The sequence below is a fragment of the Maniola jurtina genome, chromosome 13, assembly GCF_905333055.1.
Source record: "Maniola jurtina chromosome 13, ilManJurt1.1, whole genome shotgun sequence".
Taxonomy (NCBI): domain Eukaryota; kingdom Metazoa; phylum Arthropoda; class Insecta; order Lepidoptera; family Nymphalidae; genus Maniola; species Maniola jurtina.
Genome location: NC_060041.1, coordinates 11200226 through 11222296, shown reverse-complemented (window position 1 = coordinate 11222296; position 22071 = coordinate 11200226). Strand labels below are relative to the sequence as shown.

The 22071-nt window shown below is 35.5% G+C and overlaps 1 protein-coding gene across 14 annotated transcripts in view; it reads left to right on the top strand.

Annotated features, from left to right (window-relative positions):
- Window positions 1-22071, top strand: part of LOC123871043 (mitogen-activated protein kinase-binding protein 1) — a 117228-nt gene that overhangs the window by 48390 nt on the left and 46767 nt on the right. For 3 of the 14 annotated variants that reach the window (XM_045914602.1, XM_045914593.1, XM_045914591.1), the window contains exon 2: window positions 3941-4150. The exons of 10 other annotated variants lie outside the window; for them this stretch is intronic. In XM_045914602.1, coding sequence (XP_045770558.1) covers window positions 4082-4150 — 69 coding nt within the window. In that variant the 5' untranslated portion in view covers window positions 3941-4081. Of the gene's footprint in view, window positions 1-3868; window positions 4151-22071 lie in introns of all 14 variants that reach the window. One more of the 14 variants, XM_045914592.1, reaches the window with a different exon arrangement.

Genomic DNA, 22071 nt, shown 5'->3' with positions numbered 1-22071 from the left:
CTCCTGCATCGCCCGCTAAGTGACTATTGAGCTTTCTTATGAGAGCCATAGGTAGCGACACATAATCTTCCGTAAATTGACTATTCATCAGTTGCCTAGGTTACGTGTTTTTATGCAGTTACCGAGCGACAATGCTCGATAGTGATTCGCCATTCGTTTTACAGCTACCTACCTACATCTGAAAAATCTTGTATCCAAGTGGCAACCCACACGCAAAATGCCTTTCAAGCACTTGACCCGATACGATTGTTCTGATTCTTGAGTAATAGCTTGGTTGCTTTGTTGATAGTCCTTAGGATTCATAGAATAAGGTTTAGAATAGAAGAAACTATTTTTATTCGTACGTTACATTGTCTTTAAGATAGAGCGAATCAGGACTAGGGCACTTTAGTAGAGAGACAGGGGCCAGGGCCATGCTAATTACTTGTTAATAGCTCCCATACACTGTCACTGATGGTTATTAAACGTGGCAACTTTTTGATTTGCGCTCACTGATAATAATAATAATCTGTATTCGACAGCGGTTGGAAGACTGTGTAGTGAGCGACAGCGATTTTAACCGAAGGTCAGAACCGGCAAAAAGCAAAGGCTAAGTATGGCTATGTAGTAAGGATCTGATTCTGGATTTCTTATTTTATCTGAAGATGAATGGCGTGATTGGTTTTTATACATATGCTGAGGCGTAAAATGTGAAAGGACCGTCGTCCGTAACTAGGAAAATTCCATAAAATAATAATCAGAAATTGCAACATACCGCTCTACCCATAAAAGGTTGTAGCACCCTAGAGTTAGTGCAGACTTTCACCTGAGAAACCTAGTAGGTACATTAAATTGAAACACTTTCTCGATCTATCATTGCCTCCAGGAGTTGCGCGTTCTTATTAATCTTATAAAGATACGTGTAACATTGTGTAACAAGTGCTTTTGGTAGGCCATAATAGAGAACACAAAATGATAGCTGTAGCTGCACGAAAAGTGCAGAGTTCTTGGTATGGTTCTGCTACGCGGGTGGGTTGCAAAGTGCACTGGAACTGTAACTATGTGCTTGTGTTTGGGCGCACATTGGCTATTATTGTCCGAGCATCTAGCCCCTTAGCAGAAGCGAGCGTCAAATAAGAAGCACGTTAGCTATCAAATGCTTCCGTTTGTAGTCCTATCGCCCAATATGGTACGTATTTGCCTATGTCAAAAAAAAGTTTCAGTGATTATTAAATAGGGGATCTTCCAATATACGTAAGATCCAAGTCTTTTGTTATTTTATATTATCGATTAAACTAAAAAAATTGGTTGTCTGTAAAGTCAGTTTACTGACGATAGTTGAACGTGACAACAAAGGCCGATTGCTTCTTTGTCGCTCGTTCCGCGCTCTCGCTTGCACTTCAAGCCTTACATGGAACGCCTCAGAGCGAGGTAACGCCGCATGAGTCATGTTTTTTCGTGCGTGCAGCCGGCTCTATCGAATTATAAGACGTTGTCACGTCAAAAAGCACGCCAAATCATTAACAATGATACGTCACACGCCAGTATTTCATAGGGGCTCGCGTACTAAGCGCGTATTTTGACGTTTGATAAAAGATACTGATTTGACTAATTGTCACACACCAGATTCGCTCCTGAGCGTCTCTGCTTAAAACTGAACTGCTTAAAATAAAAAGTCAGACAATATAATGATCACTCAGACGATAGTATAGTAGCTAACAGAGTTTACAGAGCCGACTGCGCATTTTCAACCTTCGTAATGGGAACTGTAATTCGTAATCGGAGTTTAGTTTTTTACACTTTAAATATTAATAGGCATGATCAGGATGATTTCTTGTTTTTTTTTTCATCTACATTATTAAAAGCAAAGTGCTTAAATAAACACTTGATTACAGCATAGGTGTTAGCAAAAAGTGTTAATTTCCTCTGGCCTTGGTCAATGTTAGAGCTAAGTATTATAGGAACTGTTTACTATTATTACACTACCTACTAGCGGATAAGTAGTTAATATTTGTCAGATTACGTGTAGCTTCTTTGTAAAAAACGTGATATCTATACTAATACTATAAATACGTAAATTTTATGAGTTTGTATGTAGGAAGTAATCTCTGAAACTACTGAACTGATTTTGAAAATTCTTTCACCAGGAAAATGCTACACTACCTGAGTGATAAAGGCCTTATTTTCAAAAAAAATTGTGATCCCCAAGAAAATTATTGCGCCCGTGCGAAGCCGGGGTGAGCTGCCAGTCATTACTAATATTATAAATGCTGAAGTGTGTTTGTTTGTTTGTCCTTCAATCACGGATCAACGGATTGACGTGATTTTTGCATGGGTACAGTTAAAGACTTGGAGAGTGACATAGACTACTTTGATCCCGGAAAATCAAAGAGTTTCCACGGGATTTTTAAAAACAGCTAAATCCACGCGGACAAAGTCGTGGGCATCAGCTAGTTATTTATACAAACCAAAAGTAAATCAACCACGAGGGTAACACGCTCAGTTTGGCATTACTTAGTTTAGTCCATGACCGTGAGGCGTGAATCAATGAAATTGACGACTGATTGACATGAAACTGATGTAGACGATTATTTCGGTATCAAACTGGTCTAAATTAACATTTTAAATTCCTGAACCCTGGCAGGCCTATCACTGAAGTCTGAAGCTATGCTTAGTTTTACTTAGAGTTAAAGCACGACATATTTATGTCAGAGACGTACATAGGTCGATAGAGTTAGTAGATAGGGGATACAGTTAAATTGTCTCATTTTAACTGTATCAAATTCAGTCCAAGAATTCTCTATAGATCTTAGCCTAACAGTTACAGATGAACGTAATCGCCTCTAAATGGCCGACAATCTCTTTCTATTGACCATAAATTGCACCCAGAATACGATAAATTCAGTTAAATTATAAAAGTTGTAAGAAGATAACTATTAATCACAGCTACCGCGCTAACTCGTCGTAGCATCATACTATCAATCGATGTTATCTACGTTCCGTTTAACGTCATTTTGACAGTGTCATGGATTGTATTCATGCCATATCGAAGGGGTAGAGGTTAGCTGAGTTTGGTTCATCACGATTTTTTTTTTCTTTTTTAAAATAGACTATAGCGCTTTGGCTGCAATCAGACCTGGTGGCAAGTGATGAGCACCCTAAAATGGAGCCCACTTGCCTAGAAGATGCCTATTCATTCTTGATTTGAAGGCACTTGAAGGTAAATCACATTAAAATCGAAGGGGATAGTAGAAAGGAAGTAGAAGTGAATGAGGAACTAGGTCAAGAAGTTCTTGGACACACGCTCCAGAACATATTTTTCTCTTAGAATACTGATAGACAAGCCACATTTCTCGATGTTCCAAATTTTGAAGTTTAGAATTGACCAGCGCTTCGCCATCAACGAGTCTTCAATTTGACAAATAACAGCTCTTATTTTAACCTAAATTCAAAATCGTATCCGTCACGCTCGATTGAACACCGTATTAATGCGATTCCGATCACTAGGTCATACGAGTGCTAAAATCGTAATCGCCAGATAGTGGTAAAGACCGTGAAAATTACAAATTGGACCGTATTATACGGCCAAACCGTGATGGCTAACACTGGAAATCTTAAGCTAGGTATTATTTATAGCTAGTTAAATAGCTATATTTGTAAGGATGATGGAGTTATGTGATCTCATAAAGGGATTCTCACCCTGCACAGTTTTACTAAATAATATCAACAGTATTAGATAGGCTGGAGGGCTGAAATCCGAATGATTAAAGATTTCGAACCTCATCCATGATACTTGATCCTTGTTCTTCAAAAGTAATTCGACTTTATATAGTGAAAATCTAAGACTAATAAATCTCGTTGTTTTCTTTAATTCCATTCTTTGATTTAGCAACCTGGTTAAATACCGGGAACAGCTAGGACGAAGAAGACTTCTTTTTTACTTATAAAAACATTTTTCTAGCCAACCACCATTGAAATCTCTCGTGAGCACCGTAACATAACAATATCCAATAAGTGATAGTGTATTGTGCAGTGAAAACAGTGAAAACGCGCGGTTTTGTGTTGCTAGTGATATCAATGTGAGCGTGAGTAAAATGAGAAAATGGCGTTCATCGGGCCACGGAACAGCATGCCCGTCATCAAGGACAGCCTGCATATGCCGGCCTATGAGGTGAGATGACACTCTTCTTTACTGTCCAAATTTTTTAAGGTGTGAAGAACTAGGCCATCGACAAATCTAGCGAAAATTCTCTGCAAAGTACCAATAGAATAATATAATTATTTGCGAACTACAATCATGAAATACTAAAACTTTTCTTCAATTTCTAATAACATGATTGACAAGACAAGGTAGTTAAAAAAATTGGAACAAATATTGGTTAAAACTTTAAACCGCTAGACATTGTGATCTCTTCCGAAACAAAATCATCAAGTGCATCCACCGAGACCTAGGCAAGATTAATATAAATTGTTCGCATTCTATCACGTAAGTTCGTTCACCTGTCTTCCATTGCGGCCAAGCGGAACGGGTAAAGTTACACCATTATGGGAAGTTGATTCTGATGGGTGACCGATTTCAATAATTTCAGCTTGAACGTGAGATATTAAGTTTCTGATGATCTCGGGTGACTTTGGGTTTGATATTGTAAATCTTTAAGTAAAGATAAGTGTCCACTAGTAATAAAACTTGCAGATACGCTGTGATTGTCACGTCAGTGGCAATTTCTACGAAATTTTAGTACATACAAAACTTGCAAAAGTTTTTTAAAAATATAGTTAACCGGTTTCTTCAAGAAATTGTGGAAGTTGCATGTCAGCAGACATTTGATCAAAGGCTGGGTTTGTATAGACATTAGAATCCGTCCTACTGTTGAAATTAAGTAGACCATTTTAACAATCACCATTGCTGTCGCGTAGCCTAACATTGCCACAACGTGTTCGACCAGTTTAGAAGTTTTACAGGGTCACATTAAATAAATACGTCGGGTATAATATATGTCGGATTCGGCGCACACATCAACATCGCATTAACAAAAATGGGTTGGCACTCGCCGGATGCTTTGGGCTGACGTGAACTGAAAACGGTGCTAACTTCTTGTATGCTTGTTTTTACATGATCTCTGAATATCCATCCTTCCCATACTAATATTATAAGTACCTTATATATTATAGCTAATGTCTCTTTCTATCTTTTTGTTACCTTTTTACGGTCCATCGGTTTAACTTATTTTCACGAAATCTGGCACAGAGATAGCTTGCATGATGTATTTCCAAAAAGAGGAGGTTGATGATCTCAATTCGGCTTTTATCTAAAATATCTAAGATTTTCGACGGGATTTTTAAAAACCTTAATGTATGGAGATGATATGATGTATTACGGTCATCATCAGTTACAAATAAGTGAAGCTTATTTTCTTTGCCGCTACAATAGATACGATAGATACGAAAAAGATTAAACTTTTTAGGAGTTCACCCTAAGCAGGATGATAGCACTTTGATAATGAATCTCATTATCCTATTTACGTTGAATCAGCTGCTATTTCAAGTGCAACGCCCACACTTCATTCCGTTTATGACGGTTTGCTTGTTCTCGAGAATAGGTTGACCATGAATCCAAAATATCGATTTTTTAAATATCACTAAGTAGATTTCACTTTTAATTTTCATTCCGTTTTGAAAAGATTCTCAATCATTCTCTTCATTTTGAACTTTATAAGTTTCTGTAAATCTATGCTATTTAAAAAAACTTGGCTGGACACAATGGCGTGTGTCTTGAACTAATAGCTATGAATTTTGAAAACAGTGGTTGTTAATAGGTCTAAAAATCTCCAAATTATGTATTTCTTCGTATTAATTTCTATATAATCAATTATTCAAGACTATATAACTGTGGTTGAAGAAGAAAAGAAAAAAGGAAACATTGCATTCATCAAATATGATAAATTAGTAGTGAAGAAAAACAGAGACAACAACCCAGAAAAAAGGAAAAGAGAAGAGTCTGGCTCTCCAAACTCCTCAAATCAAAAGAAAACTACAAAGAACACCTCAAATCAACAAATCAACTCCTTCACCAAACCCTCAGGAAAAGACACAATACGACCAAACATACTAGACTACGTTAAACGAGGAAGGTCGGCTTCAGTATCCGAAACTTCAAAAAACTTTTAAGCTGCATCGACACCCGGAACCCAAACACCACAACCTTAACTAAACCAACTTTTTGTGAAGACACCCCAATCCGGCTGGTCACCGTGGGGGAAGAAGACTATCACCCTCCAACTGAATTAAACAATCCACATATCCCTCTTAAGAAAAGTCGTCAAAATGAAAATATAATACACATTGCAACATATAACACGCTCTCCCTAAGAACGAATGAAAGCCTAGCGGAGCTAATCGTAGCTCTAGAGAACATACACTGGTCGATATTGGGTTTGAGTGAAGTACGACGTCTAGGAGAGAACATTGAAGACTATGGAGATTTCTTGTTATATTATAAAGGAGAAACACCAGGCCACTATGGAACAGGATTTTTGGTAAAGAAAGAATTAAAGCCACACATCGATGAATTTATTGGCATCTCGGAGCGTATCATAATACTTAATCTAAAGCTACCGCATACAAATGAAAAATGGACAATTTTTCAAGTGTATTCCCCAACGGAACAATCTAGCAAATCAGAAATCAAGTCCTTCTACTTTACACTAACAGATGCAATAAAAAACCACTCGCACAATAATTTAATAGTAATGGGGGACTTCAATGCTAGAACGGGGGAAAGAAGAGACGGAGAAGAAATTATACTGGGTCCGTATTCTTCAGGAATAAGGTCAAGGAATGGTGAAATGCTGATACAATTGGCTTATGAAAACAACTTAAAAATACTAAACACTTTATACAAAAAGCGTGAAAACAATAGATGGACCTGGGAACATCCAAATGGACATCATAAAAACGAAATAGACTACATATTAACGAATAAGAGTAACATGTTTCAAGATTGTAGAGTTATAAACAAGATAAATTTTAACAGCAACCACAGAATGGTTAGAGCCAAACTACATATTCATACACTCAAGAAAAACCGACCCTATTTTGTGAAAAATATTAATACCGTAACATTGGAGAGTAGCGAAGCACTAGAAGAAAAATTAGAACATTTTATAGAAAAGACAAAAGACGATAATATACAAAACAAATACAACAAATTTCAAGAACTTCTATACACAAATAAAATAAACAAACAGAAAGGCAGAAACGAGAAAATAAAATGGATAGGAAATCAAACCAAACAACTATTACAATCTAGAGCAAAACTAATATCAAACCCCAATAAGTCAAAAACCTTAAGAAAGGAAATAACCAAGATAAGTAACGAAATTAAAACACAAATGAGAAAGGACCGTCAGAAATACAGATTAGACTTACTGGAAAAATGCATACAGAGAACTGGGGGCGTCAAAAAATCAACCAAACAACTATTAGAGAAGCAAAACTGGATACCAAATCTGACAAATAAGAACAACAAATGCGAAAAGCGTCGTCCAGAAATCATGTCCATAGCTACTAGCTTTTTCAAGGAACTGTATGAAAGTAAAAATACCACACAAACAACAATCCTAACGGGAGGAGACGAAGTACCAGATATAATCTCTGCAGAAATTAACAAAGCTATAAAAACTCAAAGAAAAGATAAAGCTCCGGGACCAGACGGTATCACCAATGAGTTCCTCGTACTAAATAAACAACACTTAATACCGATTCTCAAATACCTTTTTAATGAAGTAATGAATACCGAAATAATACCTAACCAATGGACAACGTCGACTATAATACTTCTGCACAAAAAAGGAGATAAAAATAACATAAATAATTATAGACCAATCAGCCTATCATCAAATATTTACAAAATCTTCGCTAAGGTCATACTTGGCAGAATAACTAGAACATTAGATGAAAGTCAGTCAAGAGAGCAAGCAGGATTCAGGAGCGGATACTCGACGATGGACCATATATATGTTATCAAACAGTTATTTGAAAAAAGCAAAGAGTTCAACTTCACATTCTATTGTTGTTTCGTGGACTACAGTAAGGCGTTCGACACAATAGAGCATGACAAAATCTGGCAAGCACTTAAGAACCAAGGTGTAGAAAACAAGTACATCAGAATAATAAAAAATATCTATGATAACAGCAAAGCAAAAATTAAATTAGAGAAACAAGGAAAGGAGATCAAACTAGAAAGAGGAGTACGCCAGGGCGATCCCCTCTCACCGAAATTGTTTACAGCAGTTCTGGAGGAAGTCTTTCGCCAGTTAGATTGGGAAACATGTGGGCTGGTCATCAACGGTGAAAATCTATCACACCTAAGATTTGCGGATGACTTGATAATCCTCTCACCGACGAGTGAAGGCCTGCAAACAATGTTGAACGACCTAGACAGAGAAAGCCGCAAGGTGGGACTAGATATGAACACACAAAAGACCAAAGCTATGACGAATGGGAAACAAGAACCTATCAGGATCAATAACAACCTTATTGACTATGTCAATGAATACATATACCTAGGTCAAATTATTTCCCCTTCAGATCTAACCACAAAAGAAATTGACAGACGCATTGGAAATGCCTGGAAACAATACTGGAATTTGAAGGAAATTATGAAAAACAGTGAAACTAGGACAAATATCAAACAGAAACTTTTTGATGCCTGCATACTACCTGTAATTACGTATGGTTGCCAAACCTGGGCACTTACAAAAAGACACTACAAAAAACTAAAAACTTGTTAGAACTCCATGGAAAGAAGTATGCTAGGTAAAAGACTATCGGATAAAATAAAAATTGCGACTATTAAGAAACACACAAAAACTAAAGATGTCATAAAAACGATAAAAAAGCTTAAATGGAAGTGGTCAGGCCATACTATAAGAGGAACTGAAAAATGGTCAAAATTAGTCATGAATTGGTTCACAAGTGACAAAAAGAGGAAACGAGGTAGGCCATGTAGACGATGGATCGATGATATTAAAGCCGTAGCAGGTGGCACATGGACAAGAGTAGCTGCTGATAGAGAGAAATGGCATCAGTTGGAGGAGGCCTTTGTCAAATAGTGACATACAGACAGCGAGTTGATGCATAATGAATAAGTTAACAACAACAATGAATAAGTTAGGAACAGTGTCATTAAAATTTATGTTAAATTAGAAAAAAAAAAAAAAAAACTCATGATGTAACTGAAATAACGTCTGAATAAAGGCTATTATTATTATTATTATTATATATATAACTGTGGTTACACTACCTCCAAGTGACCTCATTCCGTCCAGTGAGTGACCAGCTTAATAGGTTTTACGTCTGAAATGGTTATTTGACGGATTGTATGCTCAATTCTTGCACAATAAAGGTTTGTTTAGTTAGGTAGATCTTGTTCTATTTTACTAACACTTTGCACTGACAATAAATAATTATTATAATATTATGTTTTAATGGTATACTAAGAGTGAGTAGGTGATTTTAAACAGGTTTGATTTATTCTTCTATACAGGTTATTATGACCACTACTTATTTGTTCTTATCAAAAGTAAACTTTATTAAAGCAAAAACTAATTTTTTCGTAATACTTTTTGATTATAATTTTATCACGATTTGAATGGCATTACGTGTTCTTTGTTTTGTTTGTAACGTTGCGTTGATAATAATATGACTGTTAATGTATTAAATTATTATTATCGCTGGTATCTAATTGTATAATATTAAGTTAATTTTTTTTAAATTGTTACTTAATAATGTTTTTAAATCAACGAACGGTAAAAATAGTATTAAATATCTGTTTATAATAATAAGATCTTTTTATAAAAAAATGTTTACGTCTTTACGTTGCTCACATAGGAATTTGGAACTTGTAATTTGACTTCCCTAATTACTCAGTACAAAGCATTAGGTACTTAATTTGATTTTTCGACCACCTGTTATTTACCATATATTTCAGCAAATGGTTTCAGGTAATTTAGAAAAAACGATATTTCTAAAAAAGTTTGCTACGTAGTAGGGGCTTAACTTTTTTTTATTCGGATATAAGTTAGCCCTTGATTGCAATCACACCTAGTGGTAAGTAAAATCTAACAACAAATAGTGGTCGTATGTAACATTCTTTATTGTAAACATTAGTACAATATTTGAAAATTCGTATGTTTTTTTAGAGATAACTCAAAACAATTTTTTGAAGTTAACGGCTTTTTAGATACCTATAGGGCGGCAGAAATTAAAATATTGCTATCGTTAATCTTGCAGATAACTATGAGTAACTATGCGTGTATCTGTCCATGATTGGTAAATAATTGCTAACTACCTAACTGAACGAAGATGATGTAACTTAATCTTTAAAAGCATATTAGGTACCTATTTTGTGCACCTACTGCAAACCAATCAAATCCGAATAGCGTTAGTGCAAAATCCGGTCAAGTGTGAGTGGGTTTATGCAGTTCTTTTATTTCGTAAGTAGGTCTCGGGTCTAATGAATATTCAATGTTTCAGAGACAAGTGAGTGTGCCAAGGATAGACTGACAATCTAGAGTTTGCCCTACTGCCTACAGAATTAGTTGAATGGTTTTGATGGTTATGAAATTTAATGCAGTTGGAAATTAAATTGATGATTCGGTAGAAGAGATGTTAGGTGTTTGATCTGTCTGTCTGTCTGATTTTCTTGGATTATAGCTAAGAAAACTCTCGATCAAGCCACCTTTCAAACAAAAAAAAAAACTAAATTAAAATAAGTTCATTAGTTTAGGAGCTGCGATGCCACAGACAGATACACAGATACACACGTCAAACTTATAACACCCCTCTTTTTGGGTCGGGGGTTAATAAAAAATTTACAAAATCTTCGGAAACTGGCTGTTTTTTTTTTCGAAATCGTTTAATGGATATACTGTAAAGTTTTAGGGACTAAAATCCTCCATCCTTTGAGGATAAATTAGTAGTAGATAATAATTCAATGCGCATTATGAACTGCGTGCTGTCCTGAGAAATTGGAAGCTTTATTGCATAATTCCGATATTTTGTAACTGTAATGCCGCTACCTGATATAGGCAGTCCTACAGCCTATATCAGGAGCCCTACGGCAAATTCTATGAATTCCTTCCACGGTGCCGCGCGGAATGTGGTCTGGTGGGTGGATCTATCATTTATAGGTGTGTTTGTCATCAATTGACCGTAACCAGCAACCTGTTATATTGAAATTGAACGCAAAACGTATTTTATTTACTGCTAGATTTCTCATAGTTAAAATCAAATGCTGTTTAACAATAGGATCGATGGGGATTTTTAACACTTTATTTGTAATGGTAAATTACAAATAGTGTTAAAAATTTATACTCCACCAATATTTGGCTCTGTGGGAATTTTTATTATTTGACCACTATGTTTAGGGTTCCGTACTTCGAAAGGAAAAACGGAATCCTTATAGGATCACTTTGTTGTCTATCTGTATGTCTGTCTATCTGTCCGTCCATACGTCTGTCGTGTCTGTCAAAAAACCTATAGGGTAGTTCCCGTTGACCTAGAATCATGAAATTTGGCAGGTAGGTCTTATAGCACAAGTAAAGGAATAAATCCATCGTTGAAAAAAATTAAAATGTGTTTAAACTTTCAAAGTAAGATAACTATACCAAGTGGGGTATCAAATGAATGGGCTTTACCTGTATATTCTAAAACAGATTTAATTTATTTTTATGCCGACATTTTGATTTATCATGCAAAATGTCGGAAAAATTAACCGAGTACGGAACCCTTGGTGCGCGAGTCTGACTCGCACTTGGCCGGCTTCTTTAATGTCTAAATTGACCGGACTATAAATTTTATATCAGAACTATAAAGAGGATGAATGTTTGAAAATCCGTTCATCTTGTTACCTAAGATTTATGTATTCATGACCTTCAACATTCCAATTCCAGGTAACAATAAATATATAATTTATTGTCACCTGCACTTTATATTCGATGAGGACTTCTATTTGTTATTCCATTGAGCTGATCGAATACAAGACGCGACGTAAATAAAAGACGTCATCATGCCTTAGCATTTAAATGAAATGATTCTAGAACTGACATACATACTACGTAAATAATTCGCTATTATAATTTTTAACGACCAGCTACCAGTGGTCAGTCTATGCCATCAATGTTTATATCGTAATCATCATTACTATCGTCCTGTCTAGGGTTGCCAGGTCTTAAAACCGAAAAGCATGACAAACCAACCAGTTAAGCCGGACATTTGGGTAAAAACGCCGGACATCCTTAATTTTTTCAGTCTTAGTATAACTCGACAATTTTTTTCACAACAAAGTAAAACAAGGATTTTTTATAATTTATCATAAAATCTTTACAATAAAATTGAATGAACCAGTCTTCTTTTTCAATGATAATAAAATGATTCTTTACCTACTTACTATGTACCTACTATTGCAATTCGCAATGCAACAGAATTAAATAAAATCCTCTCTAGCTATAAGATACTACATCACTAATCAGTAACTTCTTTGCTACACAGTATAAAATCGCTTAGCTAATAGCACTTTTTTTGAACGAATTATCTTAGTAAGCGTATCTAATAAAAGGATTAATTGAAAATGTTTCTGCTGACACATTGCAAGGTCGCAAAATTTATAATTTATCCAGTGTCGATGCGTATAATCGATGTGTTACGGAAGCTAATCGGATGGATCGGAATTATCTATTTAGACTATTTACCCATTGCTAAGGTTTCGCTGCTAAACGAATGAGTTTACTTCAAAAATACTAGTTTTACTATTTTTGACGTCAATGCGTCAGATGTAGTTATAACTACTTATCTGACGGAAGTAATAATATGACCTTTCATAATATTTCACTCGATTCGTGGTCTTTTGTAAAATTAGATGAACTGCTATGTTGTTGATCATAGTTTGTTTAAACCTAAGTATAATTAAGAACATGCTTAAGCAATTTATTGTAGTAAGAAACTCTTCGCCTTTGGTCAGGTCCATGAGTTTCTTTTTATAACATTTTGGCTTACGTCCATTTATTATCTTGTACATTTGTGAGGTTTTTTAAAGAGACCATTTTCTTTTCTACTGCTTTATTTACTTGGATTTTGGCGGCATTTGCGTATCTTTTTTCTTCGTATCTCTCTGTCTTTACTAGTTCTTTTATTACAGAAGACCGTGGCTCTGGCGCCATCGTACAGAAATGTAAAAGCCTGTAGAAATAGGATTAAAAAAAAGGGGGGTCAGCTTTTTTCATTGATCTTAATCAGACTCTCTACTGGTCCCTATCATTTAGTTTATGAGCGACCTTTCGCTCTGTTGCTCTTAGTGTTTCCATTTCAATTATAACTTCTCGTTTCTACTCGACCCGAATTCGCAATTTTTTTGAAGTTACCTGTTTACGTAACCAACACATCGGTATTCAAATGCAAACAACGACTTCACACGTTTATCTAAATATCAAGTTTGCAATCGATAAATAGATAGTAGCTTCTTTTAATGTAGAGTCTACATTACGTAATGGGCACACCCGTAATGAGTATGTTCCGTGTCAATGACCAATAGGAACACTTGCTTTCATTTAGGCGTAAATAATAACACCTGGATGATGGCCGGGCTGACAAGTGACTAGATTAGCATCTTGTATTAATTAAACGAATATTTCTAAATTGGCTTTGATAATATGGGTTAGTAACTATTATCACGAAATACATTTAGAAAGAAATACTGTTGATGCTGTTCTAGATTTGACTGTAACCCTTTACTCAAGTTTAAAGTAACGAAACCTTTTCAAAGTAAAAACTTTTTAATTTAACTACTTAAACAAACTGAAACTTATACTCATGGAAAAAATTGATGAATCCAACCACAATAATTATGCTATTAACTAGGAAGTTAATAGCATAATTACTATCGCCCACCTTCCACCTCTATCATCAAGCTCTTATCCTTGTATTTGTTTAAAAATACTTATACAGAGCAAATGAGTCCGAATACTGTCCTGCCATATGCTAACACAGAGTCCTATAATATCCACCTCCCACCTCCATCATCAGAGATGCACAATAAAACCATAATCATCTATTGTCATCCAAACCACACGTGTTTGCCAAAATTCAACTCAATCGAATACTTGGAAGTAGCCAAAAAAATTACCAATTTGGACAATGTCAACATCAAACAAAACAAGCTTTTTAAAAGGATCAACTAGCCTCTATAATATGTATATAGGCTGAAATATTAGACCTAGTTATAAACACAACATTCCCTTTTTTGACTCTTACAAGAATGTTACAAATAATAAACCAGTATAACTATTAAGAAGGAATTATGTAATCAACATAACAAGTTATGCAAATCTGAAGGTCCATTCAATAACATGTGACGAAACGCCGAGAGAATCGTTTCAACACAAGACAGACGCACATGGAGACAAGTCAGTTGATCATGATCGCCCACGCGGGGTTTATTTGAAGCTTTCTATTTTTTGACTTTTAAGTTCTAATAGTTTGGATGTGATAAAAATTGTTTCATCTACACTGATGCCTAATTTTGGAGATTCAAAAGTTAAATGTTAAACTCAACAGTTAGCTTGTCGCAAGCTTATTCTTGGAAAGCCGAATTGAAACTTGTTTCCTTGAACACGCTCGATATTATTTAACAAGTGTAAATTAAAAATTTATAACACCCCCGACAAGTGAAGGTTACAGTAACTAGAAAAGACTGAAAAGACCTGATAACTTTCAAACGGCTGAACCGATTTTCTTGGACTATTCCGCGCTTACGAGCCAAAGGATCTGAGTTTTCCAAAACATCATTTTCAAATAAATAATTATGTATCAAGGCAACGTCCATCTTGACATTTGTCAATTGACATAATATTATGAACCTAACGGTTATGTAACCTTCTTTTCTACAAGAAAACTAGAAAAGAGCTGATAACTCTTAAACGGCTGCACCAATTTTTTTGGATTATAGCTAAGAACACTCTCGATCAAGCCACCTTTCAAACAAAAAAAAACTAAATTAAAATCGGTTCATTCGTTTAGGCGCTACGATGCCACAGACAGATACACAGATACACAGACACACAGATACACAGATACACAGATACACAGATACACAGACACAGAGATACACAGATACACACGTCAAACTTATAACACCCCTCTTTTTGGGTCGGGGGTTAAAAAGATTTTAATCTTCTGTGCTTCTTCCTAAGAAAAACGTCATTCTTCCGAGCTCCAGTCATAAAAACAACCTTTCTGCTATGTATGTTTATTAAAGTAATAATGTTGCAGATTTAACCCATATAGAATTTATACTCGTCTTTTATTGAATTCCGGCCATCAAAACATGCTGAGTTTTATAAAAATTCATCTTCTGAACTCTCATCAACGCTACTTACTGAGGATTAAACATTATGTTGACACTGCAAAATGTAGTGCCAAGTGACATGACTACTCGAATATTTTGCAGCGTGTCATTGAAGTTTTGATGCAGCCCAGCAGTATCGACTCGCTGAAAAATAAAAGCAATGAAAGGAGTTTTTCATTACTTAAATTAAAACAACAAAAAAAACGGAACGTGGGTAATGGTGCATCTCGTGTTGAAATATTATATCAATCGATCTCGATTTACAAGTTGAAAGTAGTCTGATTCCGTTACGATTATTATTAATTTTAATTACCATTCAACAATTACTCGAAAGTTTACAATCTATAGAAAAACGGTGCTATCATTAGATGTTGGCGTTGAATTGTTAAAATACTGCAAATCAAATACTTTTTACTGTTTTTTTTTCTTTTCTATAATAAAATTGTCCTTCGAAATTTAACGTAATTAGAAGCAAAGATCAACGAGATATTCTAACAGACAATAAAGTGAAACTAAAAGCCTTTAGAAGCAGCTAGAATTCGAGTAGGAACAGAAAAAGTAAATAAAAAAGAAAGCAAAGCCTCCCTTGAACCAATAAGATCGGAGTAAAAATTGCAAACCTACCTAATAGACACTGTTGGAAAACTGTTGGAAAAGAAAATCTTGCTTAGTGTCTCTGCCAATAATAAGAAAAATGTATCCAACCTGTGATCTTTATTTGACGCAGAAATGTTTGAATGCAACGAGCTGCCTTCAGAGTTTAGTGTAAAGGTTGCCAACTCGAAACTTCCAAGAGGAACCGGCACTGCAAGAATAAGAAAGTATTTTTGCGATAAGCCTTGAAAAGTTCAAGTCTAAATTAAAAACAAATTCAAAGTTTTCAAATAATAACGAGCTATTAAATTAAAGTTGGAAGTTGTTAACTTTATAACAAAGACCTTGAGTTAACACAGCAAGGACGCGAGTCGTTATAAGGCCTTTGAAAGTGCTAAGGACGACCGGTTTTGCTTTGGATCGAGTGGTTTCTTGTTTAATAATGACACTTCGCATTCTGTAGCAATTTAAAGGTCCCTGATATTTCTTTTTACTTGTGTTAGCAACACTGGCTAAAATACTGTTTATTATCAGCAATACTGACCAAATTACTATTTTTATATAACTTTTGTGTAATGAAACAAGTGTAGCCACGTCAATACACCTTATTAAATATGTTATTATACCTTTGTCAATATACGTTTCATGACAAGACGTATATTGACAAAGGCAATTATTATTGTCCGGAAGTAGTTGGAGTTTTCTTCGAGAGTCGGGCCAGCCCGCTCAGTCAGTGTATTTTTGTACTCCAATCGAGAAAGTGTGAAGTGGAATATTGTCAAGTGTTAAAGTGTTAAAGTGGCAAATTGTAAAGACAAGTGGTAAAGTATAAGAAATACAGCATTAATTATGAGTAAGTTATGTTTTATTTCACTACTATTAATAATAATAAAATTAAAATCCTGAGATCACAAAATGTAGGTATCTGTTGGCGCGATCTGAGTTAGCGCCAACATTTCAGAAGTGGGTAGAATTAACGCAAAATCCACTAAGATATACAACATTTAAACTTTAAAATTTCTTTTTATCAAAATAAAATAAAATGAAACACACATTTTGTGATTATTTCATTTTGTGATACTAGTTACCAACAAATAAGAACCGTAAACTTGTCATTTATTTTTAAAATACCCATATTTTGTGAAATTGAAATTGATGTTAGTCACGTGACAAATAAAATACCGCATGCTATTCGTTTTTGTTTCAAGTTTTTCTTCAAGGCAAATCCTTGATATAATCGACTTCTTGTGGGTATTGCATAAACATTAAAATTAATTCTCATTAGTTTCTCTGAGTGACTTACTCGTACGTCCTCACGGTGATAGTCAAGGAGAATATAGTCGCGTAATGATCAGAAAAATATCAATATCTGTATTTATAATTCATAATTGAATAAAACTAATATGTTCCACATGCATAGAACCTCATATTTTTTCGAACTTTTACTGCCTCCCGTATCTGGTATGGCTTACAGTGAACCCTCCCGAACAAGATGGTGTCTACGTCTCAGTCCACCGAGATGATGCGGCATCGCGGAAGGAGGCGAAACGCTCCAGGATCTCGGTGGCCACGCCAGCCGGCGCTCACGCAGGCGTTGCTCGGGCAGCCGCGCCAGCCGGCGCTCACGCAGCTGGCGCTCGGGCAGCCGCATCGCCGGCGCCCACGCAGCCGGCGCTCGCAGCCGGCGTCCGCACAGCCGGCGCTCGCAGCCGCGCCAGCCGGTGCTCACGCAGTCGACGCTCGGGCAGGCGCGCCAGTCGGCGCCCGTGCAGCCGGCGCCCACACAGGTGGTGCTTGCAGCCGCGCCAGCCGGCGCTCACGCAGCCGGCGCTCACGCGGCCGGCGCTCGGGCAGCCGCACCAGCCGGCGCCCTTGCAGCCGGCGCCAACACAGCCGGCGCTCGCAGCCGCCGCCGGCCGGCGCTCACGTAGTCGACGCTCGGGCAAGCCGTGCCAGCCGGCGCCCATGCAGCCGGTGCTCGCGCAGCAGCGACAGCCGGCGCCCACACAGCCAGCGCTCGGGTGGCCGCGGTGGCTGGCGCTCACGCAGCCACTGCTCGGGCGGCTGCGCCAGCCGGCACTCACGTAGCCGGCAGTTGGGCAGCCGTGCCAGACGGTGCCCGTGCAGCCGGCGATCGCAAAAATGAGTCTTTTCTTTTCGAGTATTTTTACGAAACGTTTAGATGCCTTGAAACCTAGGATACGCTCAGATTCTCATCTAGTGGGTGAGAATGGCAAGCTAAATTGTTAACTGCGTTACTTTCTGACGAAAATTACGATCGGATGCCATGATAACCGATGATAGCTAACCTTTCCCAATTTGGGGATTCGCTGGAGACATTCTACTAGGGTAAAATTGCTTTAATAAATATTTGTCATATGGATTATGACACAAACCGAAGTAAACCATTAAAAGCGCAGTCCTCAGTTAAAACTATAAATATGCAATCTAAACAGGGCCTGAAGAGCTCTCGTAGTTGTAACTATAAGCTCGAGGGTCACAAACAGACGGCTCGAGGGGCTTGACAGAGCCTTAGTCCAATTAAAAAAAAAAAAAACAAATGTGTCACGAACTTTGTGTGAGTGTGTGGCAAGTGTGACGTTGCCACGGAACCAAGCAGTACTAGTTCAAGCTACTAGCTTATTTTTTATTATTTCTCTTGCATTCATGTTTTACGAGTAAATCATAATATATATATATATATATAATGTTACAACATGAAGCCCCGTCGGGGCGTTCCACAGTATAACATTGGTAATTATAATATGTTACAAGTATTATTTATTATTTATTATTATTTATTATTCTATTAAGTGTTAACATTTATGAAAATCATAAAGTATGAATAACAATTAGTAAATAATCATAAAGTATGACTGACAATTAGTAAGGAACAAGAAGTAAATAAATGAAAATAAAATATGACTTATAAATAAACGTTATAGGAGCGGTCATATCGTTAATCAATCTTAAAAGAACTTAAGTATAAAGAAAAGTGCATCCATACAAAATCACTATCGTATTATACCCGGTCAGTCAAAGAAAAAAAAATAACGGTTATGATAGTTTCAATAATTAATAATCACTTATCGTTTTTTTTATATTAACATCATAAGGCTGTCAGAATAAATCAAATTTCGTTCAAGGCCTTCATTGATTTTGGCAGCGAATGTTGCATAATTAGATATTACGATTTAAATAAAATCCGTAGTAACTAATATACTGACAAAGATTTGAGAATACTGTGGTACACACAGTAAAATAGTTATATTTGCACCCGTTCAGTGTCGCGTAACACACACAAAAGCATACATATAGCACACGTAAATATTGAAGTTACAACTACTAAGGACGCCCACATATTATGTAAGCAAAACCAGTTTAGTCAATGCGCATCACGTTGCGTTGGTTAAGTTAGAAAGAATTCTTAATAATTAGAGCAATGAGGATAATATTAATCACTCTATGGATTTAAGGTATCGTCATTCGGGCTAACACGCTTTGCACTTGTGGTGTAACAGGTAGGCCCACGATTAGAGGTTATGAGTTCAAATCTCTCTTGTACATTGTCTTTGATGTTTTGTTATTTGTAGTTTAAAAAACAAAAATGCTAATATCAGCATCGATAAAATGTCTCAAAAAAAAACCAATAGAACAGCTGTTAACAAATTAATAGAAAGGGAGTTAGCTTCCGTAATGGAATTGAGATCCCTGTTCTCTTCAGTAAAGCTAATAAAAGTGCCATATGATACAAGTTAATCGAACAGTTACAGTTATAGACATATTTCTTTCTTTTGTACTTTTTATTATTTGAATAATTACATAGGTCTAAAGACCTAAAAACAAAATCAATTCTTATACATATTAAACTTATTATAAACTAAAAGTAAGAAGATAAAAAAAAGGGGTGTCCGTACTCTTCGATAATATTTATAAATAATTGCTTATGCAGTTTTGCAATACATATGAATTTTATTGAAATGGATGAGCTTTACATTTTATTAACAATATTAACTAAATGAGCCATTGGTGTTATGAATTAACATGATTAAATGAATGAATTAATGAATTAAATAAATAAAATCTCTATTGTTTCTAATGTTACACCTAAAAATTAGTTTGAGCTTCTGATGACCAAACTAAGCTTTATTTAACACTGATGCACTATCTATAACTAGAATTAAAAAAAAAAAAAATGTAAATGTAGGCTTAACCTTTTTATAACTCTAGTTTTTATCTTTTTTTAATCTTAAAATAAATTGATCTTTTTTTTGTCAGCCCTAGCACAGACTACGATCTATTTGCAAATATTCAAACACCAGTCTCAGTTTTAATTATCTAGTGCTTTGGTCTACAACAATTAGTGTAAAATGTTATTTTTAATAAAGTCTCTAATTAAATAAATAAATAAAAATAAAATAAATAAATAAACCCGTGTTATAGGTAACAGTGCTCTCGCCTTACAGACTAGAACTAGAACAATACAGAAATTACACAGATAATTTAATTCAAGATTGGGTGACGTTAGACTGTGTACATTTTAATACACATATCTACATATATACAAACTAGATCACTTTTCTGGGGAGCCCCTCTCTCTGTTAGTATGAGATATGAGGATCTCTAATCTCATTAACAATAATTGTGAAATATTTCTGGCTGGACAGTCACTAAAGTGGAACCATTGTATAACCGTTATACAGTTGCACCGTTCACCCTTGCAGACAAATATAAAAGTTTACTTTATGGCAAAACATAACTAATCTTCCTTCATAATATAATTAAGGTTAATTAAATAAATACATATAATACAAAATACAAAATACAAAAATATTTATTTCAGTAAAAAACAAGTTTAAATATATTTTAAATATAACATAGAAATTGGAACCGTCCCAGTAAGTAACTGGTATTAAACTAGTACTTATGGCGGGCGACCCCGCTCTTCCATTACATATTCTGTTACAATTGAAATAAATAAGTAGTTTCTAATAGTAATAAATTATATAGAATAATATAATATAGAATCTCTTTAATTTTCAATCTATATTTTAAAAATTTGGGTATACTTCTCGTATGATACTTACCAATATCATTAAGTGTTAGGTAGGTTTTGTCCAAACAAAACAAATATACTTGCAACATCGTTAGATTTTTCATAGTTGTGAGACTTGTTTACGTAGAAGAGACACAAAATCACGGGATACAAAATTATGTCGTAATTTCACGGAATTGCGTCTTAAGTAGGTGCGATATAATGGTAGTTAAATAGTTTTTTGTAATGATTTTGAATTGTCAAAATAATATAAAATTATAAATTTATCTGATGAAGGTAGTTAGATAAAATCGATATTTGGCTTATTCGATCTCATACAATCTATTACTAGGAGGCCAACAATATTGAACTTTCATAAACATGGGTGTTTTGAAGGTTTTGGTTTAGTCTCCATCTGAGATTCGGAGCGATATCGCATATTTTCGGTATTTGTATTGTGAACTGGATAATTAGATGTTGTGATAGCAATCACGCTCTAATTAAATTATTAATTTTGCCATTAAATTTTTAAATTAAAACTCTTGAATAAACTCTTCGCATTGAACCTGTGTTTACGTAGGTTTTGGGAGGACATTTCGATAATTCAACAGTATTTAAATAATACCTGCTTTTCTGAGTGACGCTTATAATAGGTTAATATTATTGGTTAAGGGCAACTCACTTCTTATGCTGAATGCGTGAGATGAGTATATAATACTTTTACGTATAAGTTTCACCTATATGTGCGTGTTAAGGAATTTACAGTTATATCGTTGGTAATATCACACATTCACACGTGGATGCGTGTTGGTATGCCTTGCAAACTTTTGTTGTTTGTACATCCTTATCCCAATAATATAAAACACAAGAAAAAAAGTGTTACTATATATGCCCGTTACAGACTTTGAAACCATCCAACCAATGAGCCTGAAATCAGTGTCATTAGAAAGTTAATGATGCGAAGATTGTCGTAGACTACTAAACCAATGCGTAAGGCACATTTCTTCTAGCATAGTACCATACGCCAGGTTATACGCTGGTGTGTTGTAAAAGCACTGCG